General features: G+C 50.2%; 1 protein-coding gene across 2 annotated transcripts in view; it reads left to right on the top strand.

Annotated features, from left to right (window-relative positions):
* The window catches only part of AP1G1 (adaptor related protein complex 1 gamma 1 subunit), a 43,168-nt gene that overhangs the window by 15,160 nt on the left and 9,905 nt on the right, over positions 1-18,103 (top strand). Inside the window, exons 4-21 of one of the 2 annotated variants that reach the window (XM_019505321.1) lie at positions 230-326; positions 1,593-1,669; positions 2,881-2,889; positions 5,495-5,590; positions 5,944-6,024; positions 6,308-6,406; positions 6,767-6,822; positions 7,594-7,707; positions 10,616-10,756; positions 11,311-11,365; positions 13,084-13,206; positions 13,539-13,628; positions 13,821-13,948; positions 14,461-14,565; positions 15,295-15,436; positions 15,935-16,061; positions 16,522-16,623; positions 16,859-17,019. In XM_019505321.1, the coding sequence (XP_019360866.1) occupies positions 230-326; positions 1,593-1,669; positions 2,881-2,889; positions 5,495-5,590; positions 5,944-6,024; positions 6,308-6,406; positions 6,767-6,822; positions 7,594-7,707; positions 10,616-10,756; positions 11,311-11,365; positions 13,084-13,206; positions 13,539-13,628; positions 13,821-13,948; positions 14,461-14,565; positions 15,295-15,436; positions 15,935-16,061; positions 16,522-16,623; positions 16,859-17,019 (1,803 nt within the window). The remainder of the gene's footprint in view (positions 1-229; positions 327-1,592; positions 1,670-2,880; positions 2,890-5,494; positions 5,591-5,943; positions 6,025-6,307; positions 6,407-6,766; positions 6,823-7,593; positions 7,708-10,615; positions 10,757-11,310; positions 11,366-13,083; positions 13,207-13,538; positions 13,629-13,820; positions 13,949-14,460; positions 14,566-15,294; positions 15,437-15,934; positions 16,062-16,521; positions 16,624-16,858; positions 17,020-18,103) is intronic. The other variant, XM_019505322.1, reaches the window with a different exon arrangement.

Below are 18,103 nucleotides of genomic sequence, written 5' to 3'. Positions count from 1 at the left end.
CAAAACTGAAATGTCCACAAGCCAAGAGCCAGGACTTGGCGGTCATGGGCAGGCTTTGCACATGAGAACAGGCAGCACATGTTAAGATAATGAACACACTTGTCTTGTTAGCTTTCATCTAGGAGTGGGCACCTCTGTGAAATCTCTGGTCCTGATGGCTATTCCTTGGAGTCAGCTGGCAACAGTCCACAGTAGGGAAGCGCTTAACAATGCTGCTTTCCTCTTACAGGCAGCATTGTGTGCTGTGCATGTCATCAGGAAGGTGCCTGAACTCATGGAGATGTTCCTGCCGGCCACCAAAAACCTGCTGAATGAGAAGAACCATGGTAATGTCAGCAGGCAAGGCCCTGCCTTGTCCCACCTGCTCCTCCCTGTAGGGATTGCATATACTTCCATCTAACCCAGCCTTTGGCTGAGAGCTATGAATGCTGTGTAGTTCTGTTTTTGTGACAGCAGATGCTTTGCATAGGGCAGAAGGCAAAGAGCTAGAGGTGATTCTTTGCTTCTGCAGGAAGCTGCACAACATAATCCACAGACACTGGTATTTCTGTTGATTTGCCAAAGCACTTGCTGCTTTTCTTTCAAGGCAGATGGTAAATAAGATAGTGACTGTATCTGATATGCTACTTAAAGGGCCTCTAGCAAAGTGGACTTTAATTTGTGGTACGTTTCTCCCTTGCAAGAATGGCCCTATGGGGTTCCATGTGAACCTCCTCTGACCTCAAGGCACTCTTGCGCAAGACCACAGACCTCCTGGCTGCTCAGGTTACAAGCCCCACCTGGGATCTGGCTTGTCTGTAATGTGACTGTATCAAGACAATGCAGTTGGAGCTGGTGAGCAAAACAGGATAGCGCTCAGCTTGTGTTCCCAGAGTGGCAGGATCTCAGTAGTGCTCTTGGGACTAGATGAATTGCATGGTTTTTGCAATGCAAAACAGGCTGCTGAGCAAGAAGGGGGCACTTTACATAGCTGTTCTTTGGACCCAGAACGGTCTTGGTCAGAGAATAACTTTTTTGCAAACTTGAAATGTGTTGTTTCGGATGCCGTTTTCTGCACTTCTCTTCTGAGTTGAAGTGCTTGTTCAGGTGTAGCATTTAAGGACAAATATCCAAACGTTGGACACCTTGTCCTTTCTTATCAAACCATGCATGACATCACATAGTCCATTCTCCTAGTTCACACATCTGCCCTCCCATGCTGTGGGAATAGAGGGGTATGACAGCAGCCCTGAGACAGGGTCAGCAAATCTAGGGAGTAAGAAAAGCAGCTCCATGCAAGTGCAGTGAACAGGTTTTGCTGCCTCAACATCTTACATTAGCCTGCATCTTGCTGTCTGCCTTGTCTGTGTAGCATATAATCCCCTCTAGACAGGGCCCTTTTCTGTCTAGCTGCTACTCCACTACAAACTATGTGTGCTTGCTGGCTTTTGGGGCCTGCTGCAAATGCAGTGCATCTCCTTTTGGACAGAATAGCTTAGGTGAGGGACATTATAGATCTGCAGCTTCTGTTTTCTGGTGTTTGTGGCTTTCATCTTTATCAGGCTGCAGCCTTTGTAAGATAAATGCAGCTAGTTTTGTTTCTGGCCTTACAGGTGTTCTTCACACATCAGTTGTCCTTCTCACAGAGATGTGTGAGAGAAGCCCAGACATGCTAGCACACTTCAGAAAGGTAAGTGCAAAGTTTCACTAGTGTTGCTGATGGTTCACATATTCTTTCTGGGCCAACATTGTACTTCCTTGTTCATGGCCAAAGGAGCATGAACAGAAGCTTGACCAAAATCCATATGTCTAGTTTTGAGTGAGGAACATGAGACTGCTGTATGATATGTGCTTCACAAATATTTTAACACATTATACACACAATTGCAAACTGAATTGGGAATCTTCCGTGTAATCATTCTGAGCGTCCTTGTGAAAGAGGTAAGTTGTTAGCAGCTGATGGATCACTTTTTCATGCATGTTCAGTATAAAACTTGCAGCGAGTTCTGTCGCGTGTATTCAGGGGAATCCCATTTCTTTTGTACCTGGTTGTACAAAGGCCTCAGGAATGGGATAGATTTTATCTCCTTCTGTGTAATTTAATGACGGGGGGCTAAAGTAAAAGTTACACTTCACACACGAACCTTAGTCTTACATGCTTGTCTTTGCACGTGCCAGATGTGAAGCACTTGCAATACAGTTCCTATCCACCTTGCAGGTGGTACCGATGGCCTTGCCCCAGGGTTGCCAGGGTAGCAGGCAAGAGTTCAAGAGCCAGCAGTGTCCTTCCCAGGGCTAGGAAGCGATGCCCTTCTGTTACAATACTCTCTACTTGGCACCAGTCTCTTGCCCCTGCCTGCTGTAACCTCTTGCTGTGTCTACTGCTTTCAGAATGTAACTGTAGAACTGTAACTCCTTCAGAAGTGGTTGGAAGGCCTCCTTGGCACATGGTTCCAATCCCTTTGGGCAAGGGAGGAACTGGAAGACAAGCAAAAGCTGATGGAGCCAGTTGCTGCGCTGACCACTCCTAGCGATGAGCTCCTTTTGGCCTGCGTGGCCAGTAAATGTTCTTTCAGAGGCTTGGGCATGTTGCCATGTTGGAGCTGGGGTTCTCCCTGCCCCCGGCCGTGTGTGCCAGAGGAGGGGAATGTGTGATGGGACGATGGAAGTGCTTGGAGCCGTTGCCCATCACTGTCTCTCCTTAGCGGCTAATGCAGCGCTGGGAGAGCAGTGAGGCACTCAGTCTAATGCCTGTACCAGGTCCTTGTTTTGGTTGCACTCTCTTCTAGCCATCTCTCTTGTGGTGGTTTATGCTGTGAACAGTATGACACTGGTCTGTCCCTAATGCCTGCTTCGTCTGTTTTGTCCCTCTTGTCTGTTTGGAATCCTGCTCTGTGTTAGAATGAGAAGGTAAGCGTTAACTTTTCTAGATGGTGCATGCTGGCGTGGGTCTGTAGAGGCTGCTTTGTCCAGTCACCACATGGAGGCATCATGCCTCAATGCTGCCTTCGTGACTGATGTCACATGCTAGTTCAGCCCTGCTGTCTAATATGTTTGTTGTGGTCCAGTCATGTCCTGTCACTAAATTCCTGTGTCTGCAGCAGCCCTGGATCTCAGTTGTAGCCACTCAGGTTGAACCTGCTTTGGTCTGTTGTTTGCTTGTTTGAGGAGTACTAGGAACCTCCTGGGGTGCTTCTGCACTGGAACCTGGGCATATTCTCCTTGCTGCAATGTGGGCTTTGCTTCACCAGCTCTGAGGAATTTGGACCCTGCCCTTTTATACAAGGGCCAGCAGGTCTAGTAGCCCTGGGAAGCATACAGAGGATCACAGGCCACCTTGTTCAGAACAGGCACACTCCACATACTTGGCTTATTCTCCTCACCTTGGAGCAGCTGGCTGTAGGGATGGAAGGTGGGGCAGCAACTGACCTTTATGGCTGTAGCCTTTCCCTCTGTTTGTCCTGTCATCAGTCCTATTCGCATGCCCTGTGCGCAACAAAGCCAAGTGTGAAGCGGGGCTCCAAGAATGCTCATGCACACCATGTCCTGTGGGAGAGGAGTCATTTGCCTGTCCCTTGCAGGCAGCTAATAGAAAACCACACCTCCCTCGGGTCTGAAGGAAATTGCCCTTTTCATTCCTTTCTGTGAGGGCCTCTGGAAGGCTTCCAAGGTCTTGGGGAGAGGCAGAAAAATGACAGAGCCAGCTGAAACCTACAAGTGGAAGTGGTCCTTGCCGGCAGAGCATCTTGATGGCATGGGACATTGCCCACAGTGTATGTTCTGTGCAGCTGGAGCTCTGCAGATCAGCTCAGCTCTGCACTGCTACCAAACTGCCAGACCCTGTCTGCTGACCAGTGCTCCTTCTCCGGAGCACACAGTCCCTGTCTCTGCCCCCCTCGGCAGCCTGCCAAGGTCCAGCAGTCAGTCCTGCTGGCAGAAAAGACTGCAGTGGAGGTGGCTGGCTAGGAAGTTATCATGCTAGCTTCTGTACTCACTGAAAAGAATGGGATGGGAGGGTTTAGTTTTAGTTTCAGCTGCAGAGCTACTAGATTGACTTTAACATCACTGCAAGTCACCTGGCAGTCAGGCTGCAGCACCACTGCACGAGAAAAGTTCTCATAGAAGGAAGAGAGTAAAACGGGGGCTGTTGCATTGCCACTCTCCTTCCCTGCCCACTCTGTGCTGTACCAGTCCACCTCTATTAGTAGCAGGAGGATTTTGGCAGGAAGTAGCTATTTAATAGGCCTCTGTTTATCTCCTATGCAGTGCGCACCAGCTGTGTGATGTTTTGTTGCAAACATACAGCAGGCCTGTAGCAACTGGCCTGTGGAATCCTGACCCCTGTACTGTGGTCACTAGCATGCGCCCTCATTGCCCTAATTGAAAAATGCCCCCGGAGCTATGTGCTGCTTCAGAACAGTGCCATTATGTTGCTCCCAGTCCTAGAGTTGGTCTCATTAAGGAGACCCCTGTCTCTGCTCGCTCCATCTTTAGCACTGTCAGTCAAGCTGTTGCATAGAGATGCCACTTTCCTAAAGGCAGACACAGGCTGAAATCAGGGTAGTTTGCTCCTGGGATTGAGAAGCTGTCCCCAGAGACCCAGGCCAGCACACCTGCAGGATCTAAGCTCTTGCTGTAATGTTCTAGCCCCCACAGTTCAAAAAGCTTCCAGGTGTGAGCAGAACAGGCTGCAGCATTGTCTTCCTGAATCAATGGGCAGTTTTGATGCTGTTGCTGCAGGTCAGAGCCTTGAATACAGTCAGTTTCACTGCTGCTACCCAGAACCTCTGAGCAGCAGTGGAAATGAGGGCAATTGGGCCAGCATCATGTGGGTAGACCTGTGAGAGCAAGGGCAGGGTTTGGTGGCAGGCTCTGGATCCAGCCAGGGAAATGCTGCCTGCTAATGGATTCTGGGGGAGGGAGACAAGGTGGAGAATCTCCTTCCAGGGTTTCTTGGACAATCCAAGAGGGAGAGCAGGAAAGAAAAAGCTCCTTCTTCCATCAGAGTTAGGGTGACCATTGCTAGATCTTCCTGCTTCTGCACTGTCACAGGGCCTTCAGGGTCAGGACTTTTTGTAACAGGAGTGTGGTCTCTTCCCTAGGGAACTGAGCCCAAAGGAGCCAGAGGGTGATGTGAAGGTGCTCTGCAGCCAGGTTGGGGACAGCACAGAAGTCCCAGCCCCCTCCTTTCCACCTGCTGCTGGCAGGGGGTTGCATTCTTCCTGTATGGCATTGAGAGCAGCTCTACAAATGTCTGTATTGACTGAGAGCTGGCAGGACAGCACTCTGAGCAGCTGTGGTGGGGGTCAGCACCTGGCCAGAGGTTTGGGTGTCCCCTTGCTGAGTCATGGGTATTCAGAGAAGGCTTCCCTAGTACCATGGGCTGGGCTACGTGAGGAAGGATCTGAATACTGCCCTCACATCCAAGTGCAGGGCTCATTCTTGGATCCCTACTTCAAAAGTGTGAGGAGGGTCTCACTGCATGGAGTTTCTGATGACTCTTTCTCTCTCTCAGCTTGTACCCCAGTTAGTTCGTATCCTAAAAAACCTTATCATGTCTGGATATTCACCAGAGCATGACGTGTCTGGGATCAGTGACCCCTTCCTGCAGGTAAGGACTGATGAAGCTTATGAATAGTTATATCTTCATCGCTGTTTTGGGGCTTGGCCTCTGTGCTCCTAGCACATTGTGCAAGCTCTTGGTTGGGGGAGGAGGGGGACGCAGCTCCTAGCCTCATTGGGGCTCTCCGTTCTGTTTCCTGGTCCTTGTGGTTCTGGTTGGAGGGAGGAGACATAAGCACAGTAAAAATTGTGGACCTAGGAATGATCCCGTCAAGGGAAGAGAGCTCAAATCCTCCTCTCTGCTCTAAAGCAGATGACTGGTTTCATTGCCAGATCAATATCTGACCTGCGTCTCCTGTGCTTGTCTGATGTAATGGAATTTCCTGCATTTTGTCCTTCCAGGTGCGGATCCTGCGGTTACTAAGGATTCTGGGACGCAATGATGATGACTCGAGTGAAGCAATGAATGATATACTTGCACAGGTGAGGCCTGCCAGGCTAAGCTGAGATTCAGCCAGAATTGTCCCTTTTAACTTAATTTTGCTACTTTTAGTGAGTGTGGTTTCCCAGTACTTCACATGGGATGACTGGCCTTTCCCTGCAGCAACGGGTGGTGGCTCTCATTATGCAACTGTGGGCTCCTAGGGGCTGTGATTTTGTCCTGGCAAAAATAGATCTGGGTGTGTGGGAAGATAGTGAATACTGGTGGGCTGCTGTGCACCTTCCAGATACTGGCTATAGTTACTTTTTTGTTGGTTTCTTCCAGGTCGCCACCAATACAGAAACAAGTAAAAATGTGGGAAATGCCATTCTCTATGAGACTGTGCTGACTATCATGGACATCAAGTCTGAGAGCGGACTGCGAGTACGTAGCCCTTACCCTGGTGCTCTTTGCCAGGTGCATGGGAGGTTAGCTGTGAGGTGACTGATTCAGTGGAGCTCATCTCCTGGGGCTGGGCATGCCAGAAAGCCATGTGAAAGCTAACTGTTACGCTCAAGTAGTGGGGCCCAGAGTGAATTCACTGCCTCTGGGGGAGAGGCTTTTCTAAAGAGAGCAGCCTGCTGCTATGTATGGCATCTGGTTAGCTGGTGTATGGAGTTCTCTTCTGCCTCTCAGCTAAACCCCTGCTAGTAGCTTTGGCAGCAAGAAGCTGAGGGTTTGTGGAGTAGTGATGCAGAGTAGTAGTCTCCTGTGGACACTAACCATCTCGAACTCTTTCTGCAGGTGTTAGCCATTAACATCCTAGGACGTTTCCTGTTAAATAATGACAAAAATATTAGGTAAGTTCAATGGAGCATGTCAGAGGTGGAGGAGTATGTGGGACACTGTTATGTGAAGATTCTGCCAAAGCAGAGTAGCATAAGACCAAGTGGTGGCAGGTGCTGAAGGTGTGGATGTGGCAGACTGGCATTCACAACTATGGTATGCTGCTGTCCACGTATCTGATCCTGGCCATACGCTTCCTGGCCAGTGAGTCTGAAACTATTGCCTGATGTCCTGGAATAGTCCAGATAAGGCTTGTTCCAGTAGCCAATGAAGTTGCTTGCTTTCCTTTATTGGCTGAAGCAGCAGTAGGCAGTTTGATCTGGGCTGATATGAGGATTCCAGACTTGCTCTGCTTTATACACTGGACTATGTAGCAGACTACAGTATAGTCCTTTCACAGCACTGAGGAAGTGAGCTGAAGTTCACAAAAGGTGGTGCGCTCTATATATCTTATTTGGCCTATAAGGTCCATATTTACCCTGGCTTTTGCATGAGGACTCTGAGCCAGAGTGCCACTTGTCCAGGTGAATGAGCCATGTGTTTGATGGCAGCAGTGTAGCCAGCCTTCCAGGTTGAAAGGGTCTGATTTGACTCTGGTATGCAAATTGCATGCACCAGTTGGAGACCCTCCTTTGGGCAGGGCAGACAGCAGCATGCTACAGTTCCTTTGGCTCTCAGTGGTATGGGGCCATCCATGTTGCTTTGTCAGAGAAAGGCTAACATTTTTACAGTGAAAGAGGATGACTAGAATTAACGTGGGATTCTGCCTTGTGTTCTTATTCCAGATATGTTGCCTTGACGTCTTTGTTGAAAACAGTGCAGACAGATCACAATGCGGTCCAGCGGCACAGAAGCACCATTGTGGATTGCTTGAAGGATCTGGATGTTTCCATTAAACGGTAACTGCACAATTGGTGAACTGGTTGAGTCCTGATTGCACTGTGGGGCAGTGAGAGGGGAGAGGCAGGTTAACTGTCCAGGATAATGTAGGCCTGTGCTATGGAACATGGGAGTTGAACTGACTTATGTCAAATGCAGTTTGCCTCTTTTTGGTAACCCCCCCCAGCTGTAAATCCCCACGTGCCAGAAGCAAGACTTGGTCTGTGATGTCTTTTATTCAGTTCTCTCTCCAGTTGGGGGAGAGACTTGCACCGGAAAACTGCTCAGAGTTCCTTCCCTCAGCTCTAGGGAGGAAACAGATGCTGCAAGCTAAGGAGCAATGGCTTTCTTATTTCCTTGTGTACAGCTTATCTGATGTCCCTCACAGTTATGTATTTGGTTCATTAAATGATATCACCCAACAAACCTCACTTCTCTCATGCTCCCTGGACCACTGGAGCTACAATGACACCATGACTGTATTACTGTATGTCCAGAGCAGCTCTGTTCTGTGTGGAGGACAAGGCAGCTCTGCACTGTTCTGGGTTTTACGCAGGGCTCTGCTATTGTGGTACAGGTTCTAGGCAAGAAGACTTGGGAAGATGGATGGGGAGGCAAATCTGTTAGATTGTCCAGCTTTGCTCCTTGGGCTGCAGAAGCATTCCTTGTTCCTTCTTAGTGCTCAGTGTGAGGTTGCCACTTGCTCCTTTGGGTAATCCAGAGCCTACTCCGTCTTGCTATTAAGAAGGTTTTTCCTGATATTTGGCCTAAATTTTCTTCCTCTTAATTTTGTCCTGTTACTCCTGATGACCATTTTAACCACAATCAAGTCACCCTTCCCCCTCTAGTCTTTGTCCTGCTGGCTCAGTGGGCTGTTGTTATGGTTCCCATCCCACTCCCTCATGTCTCCTCGCTGGCTGAGCTGCATATATTCAGTTCGTTTAATCTTTCTTGTAAGTCTTCTTCCCAGCTCTTTGACCATTCTCTCTAAACACCCTCCTATTTGTCAGGAGTCTTCCTCTAATTGGTGACTAGAAATCGGTGCAATGTACCATGCATTTTTGCACCAGAATCGGAGAGATGGAGACCATTGTGTGCTTGCTCTGTGATGCAGTGTCTCTGCATTTGCAGCCCTAGATTTTTTTCCCCCCCCTCTTTTGCTGTCAGCATATTGCAAACAGGTTTTGTTTCCCCTTCTGAGATGTCCTGACTCCTTTTTTGACTCTTGATTGTACAATAATGATGATGATTTATACATACGGAACGCTAATTGCCAAAGTGAATCTGCATTTTGTGCTACTGTGTTCTAGATTTCTTTTTGCTCTTTGCCCAGGGTGTTCTGATTTCTTTGCATTTGCTTTTCTGCTAAAGCTGGGCTTAGTCTATCTTTTTAGTAGGTTTTGCATAATCTATCCTTACAGCACAAGGATTCTGTAGATCAGAATATCTCTGCTGCTGACTTGGGACTTGCATGCAGCTATAAATAGAGGCATGGCTATGTTGTCAGGGACTAGTGTGGCCTCTGAGTATAGGACGTCAGGTGAGACGTGTTGGAGACTGCTAGGAAATTGAATGCATGCTGGAGCCCCAGGGAAACTTGTACTCTGTTTTGTGCTGTTGGAGGATGAAGCTTTAGAGTGATCCATCGGCAGAGCGTTCTCTTGCAATGCTGACACTCAAGCTGCTGACAACACACTTGTCATTCCAGCCGTAGGCTCACAGCATGATGGACTCCTTGGAGCAGATGAAGCTGTGAGGCTTGAGATTGTGGAACTGGGTATAGGGAAAAGCGTGGCCATCTTGTACGTTTTACTGTTGGTCCTCTGTTAAGCCCCGTTCCTACCCCTGTCTCCAGTAGCCAGGTTGTAATGTGTGAAATGCCTGGGTGGTGCAGTACAAAATGCCTTTTTCATGTGAACCTTGATGCAAATGCCAGATGTGATCAAACTGGGGCTGGTAGCTCCATAAAGAGAACTAATCCCTTAATATGTTCAAGAAATGTATTTGTCATGAGCAGAGTTTGCAAAGTGCCTCTGGCTGTGTTGTTGGTTAAAATGACGCGCACATGGACAAGCCTGTTGCCCAGCAGGGTTAGGCATAAGAGACCTTTTATTAAATAGCAGGAATAAAAGGACTCGGGTTATATGGACCCAACTGAACGTGAGTCCCTAGTCCCAAACTGCCGAAATGGTGGGAAATTGGGGAGGTTCAGGAAGGAGCTTCAGGACTGATGTTTTGAGATCTGGAAATATTGCCTTTATTGTGGCACGAGCTCAGTCTGTGTAGTTTATTGGGCAGTAGGGTAAGGGGTAGGCTGGTGACTGCCAGCAAGTACTTACATGGGCAGAAGGCCTCTGATGTAGAGCTCCCTGATTTAGCAGCTGAAAAAATGAGTTGATGGCTAGAAGCTAGAGCTATCAAAACTTTTACCACTGGGGTTGGAGGTAACCCCTGCAATAGCTGGCCTGGGCGCATTCCATTACTTGGAGCCTTTAAATCCAGTCTGGGTGTCTAGTCTGACTAGCTGCTATGATCTGAATGCAGGGGTTGCTGGGTGAGGTGCTCTGGCTTGGCTTGTTTTGGATTGTGGAGGAAGTCAGGTAATTGAACTAAAACCTGTGAAGCCTGACAAAGTCTGCGGTTGTCCTGCCATCTCTCCCATGTCTCAACTGAACTTAGCTGCAGGGACAGATCTTTGCAGACTACTGGGACCGCTCCGTTGTTTTGTTTTATCCCTTTGGTGGAGAACTTGGAAACAGCCCATGGATGGGAATGTGATGGCCCTTTGCTTCAGGGCCCCTTCCCCCCTCAGGATAAATGAGCATTGCTGCCTCTTCTCTCGCCAAACAGTGAGAGCATGAGAAACCAGCATTTGTGCAGCCTGTGATAGCCGAGTCACTTGTTACGCTTGCCTCCATCTTGTCCCAGGCGTGCGATGGAACTGAGCTTTGCTCTGGTTAATGGAAACAACATCCGTGGAATGATGAAGGAACTGCTGTATTTCCTGGATTCCTGTGAGCCTGAGTTCAAGGCGGATTGTGCATCTGGAATATTCCTTGCAGCAGAAAAGTAAGGATTTAATATGCACGTTATGCCCTCCTGGGGTCTGGAATTATGTAGGTGTGCACTGTCCCTCTGCCTAGAAGAAACGAGGCTGGGACACTTCAGTAGGTTGCAGACTGAGCCTTGTGCAAGTTGGCAGCAGGCCTGCCTAGAGGAGCAGTACGGTCTAGTGCTGACTGCTGTGGGACGGGCATCTTATGTGAGAGCTTAACAACTGGGTCTGTCATTTAAACAAGTCCAGGACTTGGACTCTATTCCAAGCAGCAGCAAGGTGCTGCATTTGGTGCATCCAGCTTATTGCACTGTGACCGGTGGGGGGCATGTTCTAGCTGGCAGAACAACCTTGTGGCGCTGTTTGTGCAGAGTGCCCTGGGCTGCATCGTGATTGCTGGTCTGTCAGCTGACATCCTGTAGGCTGGAGAGAGACAGGTTCCAAAGGAATGTGAAAAGACGTCCTGGAAGGCAACGGGCTGGGAGGTGAATGGAGAGGAGGCTTAGATGCTAGCAGGAGCTGCTGATGGTAGTCACCTTTTGACTTGATTTCCAAATTGTTTTCTCAGATATGCCCCTTCCAAGCGTTGGCACATAGACACAATCATGCGAGTCCTGACAACGGTAAGTAGCAAGCCTGTTCCCTGAGAACCCATGGGTACTTTGCTCTAACCCTGCAGAGATGAGGTTGCATTAGTATTTAGAGTCTTTGGCCACTCTGCGCTGTCTTGCTGCCAACAGCCAGCCTCAGTGCATAAATGGAGCACCTTTTGGGGGTGGATAGTGGGGTCCCGAAACCTTTGGCAAGGTCGTTCTTTTCATGTTGTTTTGGGAGGCAAAAAGCACGTTTCAGCAGAGCCTGGGGGAAGCTGCTGTGGAATGGTGTCATTGTGGCTCGTGTTGGAGCATCCCCAGAGGTTCTAGCTGGGTTCAGGGCCTTCTTGTGCTGCAGGCAATGCAGATGGAAAAGGAAACACAAGCCCTTTTGGGACAGCCATGGCCAAGGGGCCAAACGCTGCCTGAGGGACGAGGGCCTAGTCAGTATAGACCACCTTAGTCGGGTAGTCCTAGGTTCTTTTTCATAACCACAATACCAAGGACCAGCTGATCTGTTTGCTGTTTCCCCTGATGATTTGTTCTTGGCCAACCTGGTGAGGCTGATGGGCTCACTTGAGACTATGGCTCTTCTGGGGAACTGGGACTGGCTCAGGTGCCAGAATGGTCCCAGTACAGAAAGGAGCAGCATCCTTGGTGATGATTAACATTTATTATTTTCCATGAGAGCCAATTCTTGAACGTTGAGAGGAGCTATGGAGGGGGCCAGCTAGGAAACAGAGCTCATCAGGGTTGCACACATTCTCTTTGGATTTTCTGTCACAGCTGCTTTTAGGTTGAGGGTGGATCATCTGATGGCTCTCAGTATTCAGGTTCCTGGCCTTTAACCAAAGGGCTTGTAAAGGCAGGCTGGCAGGGCAGTCCCTTGGACTCATCCTCCTTCATCAGAGTGGGATCTGACTGCCTTCATCAAAAGCCAAGGGTTTTTTCAAAGGCACTTCTGGTATGGAGGGCCTGGTGCTGCTGCCTCCCATGCTGCTACTGTTGGTATTGAAGTCCAAGGTTCCTCTGTACCATGCCCTCAGTGTGGATGAATTCATACAAGGTGGGCTGGCCTGTAGAGCAGTCATGCCTTCAGGCCTGTGAGAGCTCAGAGAGCTTCCCTTTGTAGGGGCGCCTGCTCCTCCTCTGGTTGCCATAAGGTGGAAAAGGAAAACACTGGCCATGAGGAAATCATTTTGCCATAGAGGCAAGTAAAGAAAAGCTTCTGGGAGCCTGTGTAATGCTGTGTTAATCTGTCCAGAGAATGTTTCAGACTCAGATGTACAGTATTAGGAAGCTGCAGCTGTTCTCCGCCAGCAGGGAAAATGTATGCAGTGCATCTTGTTACAAACCTAATATTATCTTCTCCTGGCCCCCACGGTGATGGGCCCAGCATAAACCTCTGAAGAGTCTTGTCTTCTTGTGGCCCTTCTATGCGGGGACCAGGGCTAGTCCCAGTGGTCAGGAGAAGTTGCCAAGTCAGCTTCTCTTTTTCCCACACTGGGGAGGCAGGATCCCAATTAAGGCTCATTGTTATGTGCATGTATCATAAGTCACCTCCCCAGAGAGCTCACAGTTTGGATTTAATGAGATGTGACAGGTAGATTTAGCAAATGTGGAGGGAGGGTGAAATCCTTTAACTGCTAGCAGACCTCAGGTGGCTTGTAAGGCTCTTGGGAGTATGTTGGAAGAAGGTGGAACAGGGACACCTGGCATGTTCCTTGAAGATGTGACTTCTCTTTCAGGCAGGGAGCTATGTTCGTGATGATGCTGTCCCCAACCTGATCCAGCTGATAACCAACAGCATGGAGATGCATGCCTACACTGTGCAGAGACTCTACAAAGCTATCTTTGGCGACTACTCCCAGGTACTTGTCCAGCAGTGACCTCTGGTTTCCATGCTGCTGTTGTCATAAGCCAGTATTGGTGCTTGCTAAGTAAGCTCCAGGCCAAGCGTAACATCCATCACCATTTCAGGTGGGGGTGGGAGCCTGGTATTTGCCTCGGCTATACCTTTTCTTTTAGTGACACGCTGTTCCTGTTCTGCTTGCCCTATTGGGAATCTGGCTCTGAGCCTGGCCAGAAGACCACACCTGCTGCGCGTACATGGTGCTCTAGGTCAGCTGTTCTGGTCCTCAGCTCTGTTTACCTGCATATTGCACAGCTTGTTCCTGATGTATCTGGTTGATTCTTCTTACAGCAGTCCCTGGTGCAGGTGGCCTCCTGGTGCATAGGAGAGTATGGAGATCTGCTGGTGTCTGGTCAGTGTGAAGAGGAGGAACCAATTCAGGTACGCCTGTGGGAGGGGGAAGCTGGGGCCAGAGTCAGGTGCTCTTGGGCTCATGGAAGAGGAGGAGATTTGCATGAACAGCTGCCACTCGCCCACCTTGGCAGCAAGAGAGGAAATGACCTTGTTGTGTGCCTGGGAAGGGTCAGTCTGCACAGATGTCTGACACTCCCCCTGGTTTCTTGGTTCCTGCAGGTAACGGAAGATGAAGTGCTTGATATCTTGGAAAGCATCCTGATATCAAACATGTCTGTATCCGTCACGCGAGGCTATGCTCTCACTGCCATCATGAAGCTTTCCACTCGGTTCACCTGCACGGTCAAGTGAGTGTCTGGCAGGAGCTGGCATGGCATGGGAGGGTAGGACAGGTGGTAAAGATCCATGGGTGCCAGCTGTGCTGGGACAGAGTCAGGGTATTTGTCAGAGAGTGTCTGACCTTTGTGTGTGTGTTTGTGGATAGTCTGCACTCCATGGAGACTGCAGCCAGATGCTGGCAGTTGTGCTTGAAAGTTCTTTGTTGGGGAAGAGACTCTTCACTTAGTTGTGCACTGTCCTGACTTCCCCTCTGCTTTGCCAGAAGAGAATGAGCAGCTCTCTTCCTTGCACACATCTCTCCAGGGGCTGTTGGGCAGTATGCATCATGGTATTCCAGCCAAGTGATAGCTAGACAACAGAGGCATGCAGGGCCGTGTAGACATCAGGTCAAAAACTAAACTAAAATGGGTGTCCCTGCTGAGTTACCAGGGGTTCCACAGACCTCTGCTAGGCAGCGACAGCCGTGCAGGTGTACCCTGATCCCTTGCTTAAGACCTGTTGGTCCCCATCTGTCCTGCAGCCGCATCAAGAAGGTTGTGTCCGTCTATGGCAGCAGCATCGACGTGGAGCTTCAGCAGAGAGCAGTGGAATACAACGCACTCTTCAAGAAGTATGACCACATGAGGTGAGTGCAAGAGGTTCCTTGTGTGGCGCCAGTAGGGAGAGGCTAACCCCATGGCCTGTGTGAGTCCTGCCAAAGCTCACGATTCTGACTAGTGCAGCTTCCCATTCTCCAGTGCTCCAGATATGTCAGCAGTTTGCTAGGACTCTGGTCAGCATCATGTTTACTGGCTCTAGCTTCACCTCTCAGTGGCGAGTGCCACCTTTCGGGGCAAAGCATTTTTTCCTCTGCTTCTTTGGTTGCAGAAGCTTGAACTGGCATGTCACCTGCCCTTGTGCACACACCCCACCTCCTGTGCTTGGTTTCTGCCCTTCCAGGAGGGGCTACTGGGCCTCAGACCCAGGTGATCATCTTCCTGTTCAAGTTGCTGAGGCTGGCAGTGAATAACTGATGTTTCCCATTGGATCTTCTAGCTCCATTGCCTGATTTGCTGAGCCATTCTCACCTTGAGTCCTGGCTTCCTGTCCCAGCCTTGCAGTGGAACCTGTCTCATGTAGCTAATGGGGACAGGACTTATCTCCATCCCTGCTATGCAGGACAGTGTCAGTCAGTAGCAAGGTTACACTGGGTGAGGCAGGGTCAGAGTCTTTAGCTGGCTCAGGCTTGTTTGTGTGATCCCATAGCTCAGACAGGGAAGGGCAGGTACTCTGTGCACCCTGTTCTTACTGTATCTTGGGGTTTGGGTTGGGACCAGGGGAGATGGCACAGTGTAACCGTGTCAGCTTCTTTCAGGCCAGCCCTGCTTGAGAGAATGCCTGTTATGGAGAAGGTGACCACTAATGGCCCCACTGAGGTCGTGCAGACCAATGGAGAGACAGAGCCAGCAGTGCTGGAAACCAAACCTCCTCCTCCTGGGCTGCAGCCCACCAGCCAGGTAATGGAAGCTGCCCCCTTCCCACAGTGCAGCCTTTCCCACTGTCGTTCTGACCTAAGGTGCTGGGAGACCAGTGCCGTCTCCCCAGTGAGCACCTGACTCCTTGTTGCCACCTTCTCCAACCCAGGTCTTGACTGCCTGATGCAACCTCTCCCCTGCTGGTTTCCAGGCCAGGGGAGCAGGTCAATGGGCAGCAGAGGCTGCCACAACAGGAGCACAGGCAGGAGCAGTGCTTGCAGATGGGTGGAGACAGCCCCAGGGAGGAGTGCTGACCTGTCTGCTGGCATGGGACTCCTCCCTCCCCTGCCACAGTCCTGCAGAGCCCAGGACTGAGACCATGAACTGCATTAAGTTACCACTTAATTAGCATTCAGAGGTGCTCTGACTAGTCTGTAACAGTGGGTCCCTTTAGTCTGCAAACAAGTGGAGTCTGTTGTGGGTAAAAGTGAAGGCAGTGGGGAGCTGAGTGTGTTACTGCCTCTATCACTTTCTCATTAGGCAAATGATTTGTTGGACTTGTTGGGAGGAAATGATACTACCCCAGTAATTCCCACTGCGCCAATGAGTAAGCCGGCCTCTGCTGGTGGGGAGCTCCTCGACCTCCTGGGAGACCTTAACCTGACAGGTGAGCCCCAGCTGTCGCTGTGGAAGCTTTCCAGGACCTCTGCCCTCAGTAGGAGGGAGGGAGTGTCAGTCTGGCTGTAGATGTGAGAGGTCAGGCACCCTTCTGCCAAGGCATGGTGTGCCCTCAGGGGTGGAAGCCCAGGTTGATACAAACAGCAGAACGATCTGGGCTGAGATGGGGGTTCTCCACTCTCTGCCTTGGGCCAGGCTGAGCACTTACCAGGAGAAGTTGGAGTCTGCGCCTCTTCTCTCTACCTGGAGAAACGCTTGCTTTGAGGGGTTACTCTGCTGACAGAAGCCAAAACCAGCAATGCCCTGTGGGTGGGTGGCAGGGGGGACATGGCTCCATTGGTGTCTGCTTACAGAAGTGTTATGCGCTGACTGGTTGGTTCTCAAGGTGGGAGAAGTCTCCCCCACTTCCTGCAAACTAAACTTTGGTCTCCTCTTCACACTTCCCATAGGTTCTCCAGCCTCTGCCCCTACCCCTGCCCCACAGATATCGCAACCTCCGTTCCTGCTGGATGGACTCTCATCACAGCCTCTCTTCAATGACATTGCTGCTGGTAGGAACCTGTGAAAGCCAAGCCCAGGGTGTTGTGGTGTGCCCATCTTTTGCAGTGGGGGGCTGTGAAGAGGAAGGAGTTGAGAGAGCTTGGGAGCAAAGTTTTTGAAGGACAAAGGAGATGAGTTAATGGAGTCAGAGTTCCACACTAGGCTGTACTGGGTTGGTGATGGGAAGGGGGTCCAGCGCCATTGGGTGACACCAAGTCCCTGTCGGGCGACTGCTCTCTTCCGCAGGCATTCCCTCTATCACTGCGTACAGTAAGAATGGGCTGAAGATTGACTTCACCTTTGAGAGGTCAAACACAAATCCCAGTGTCACCGTGATCACGATACAGGCCTCCAACAGCACGGAGCTGGACATGACCGACTTTGTTTTCCAGGCTGCAGTACCAAAGGTAAGACCCCCAGCAGGCTCCATGGTGGGACAGGAGCCCAGTCTTGGTTTTCAAAGGTTTGCTGCTCAGCTCCACCCCAGAAGGAGCCAAGTCCAAGACGCACAGGGCAGTAAAGGTGTTCCTTCAGGACAGGAAGGGCTCTGCAGCCTGACACCTAGGGCTGTTGAGCTGTACGTGCTGTGGAAAGCTCTGAGCCTTTCAAGCTGGGGTTTCCCTGCCAGTGCAGTCTTGCCCGAGACCATGCTACTTCCTTGGTAAGCTGGTAACTGCATCCCAGAAAAGGTTTGGATGGAAGAGGCCAGGAAGGGGGAGTGTTGTATAGACTGAAGGGACAAGGCATGAGCCATAATCTATGTTGCACAGCTCTTGAGCCAGACTGGTTGCTTACTTGTCATCATAAAATGCTGGTGACTTCTGCCTGCCCCAGCTTGTGCTCCTAGGGAGCACTTGGTTGAAGTAGCTTGGGACTTTGCAAGCACATGTCTGCCTGAACGTTTCTGAATTACAGTGTTGGTACTTAAGAGAGAGATGTGAAGTTCCTGTCAGTTGCCATGGAGCTGACTTTGTCTTCTGCTCCACCACTGGATCACTCAATCTCCCCTGCATTAGTTACCATATTGCAGGCAGGAGCCAAACTTCCCTGATCACTTTATATAGTCCTAGAGAAGTGGTGCTGGAAGGGACCTCCAGAGGTCATATCTAGTCCAACCCCTGCCTGGGGCAGGATCAGTCCTGCCCAACCATCCCAGAGAAACCTATTGTCCAACCTCTGAGCAGAACGACAGAGTCAACCCTTGGGCGTCCCTCGAGGTTCCATACTCAGACCAGTGCCTTTCAACATGCTTATCAACGATTTGGGTTTGGGTATTAAAAGTGAACTGGCAAAAGTTGTTGACGACACCAAACTATAGTTTCATAGATTTAGGGTCGGAAGGGACCTAGTAGGTCTTCTAGCCCGACCCCCCGCCAGGGCGGGAGAACAACAAAACCCCAAAACAAAAAATGAGACTCAAATGAGTCCAGCCAGGTAGGCATCCAGCCTCTTCTTAAAGACCCCCAGGGTAGGGGCCAGCACCACTTCCCT

The sequence above is a fragment of the Gavialis gangeticus genome, unplaced genomic scaffold (assembly GCF_001723915.1).
Source record: "Gavialis gangeticus isolate Ggan-Ray unplaced genomic scaffold, GavGan_comp1, whole genome shotgun sequence".
Lineage (NCBI taxonomy): Eukaryota > Metazoa > Chordata > Crocodylia > Gavialidae > Gavialis > Gavialis gangeticus.
Note: the sequence above shows the minus strand (reverse complement) of the source record. Positions and strands in the feature narration are given on the sequence as shown.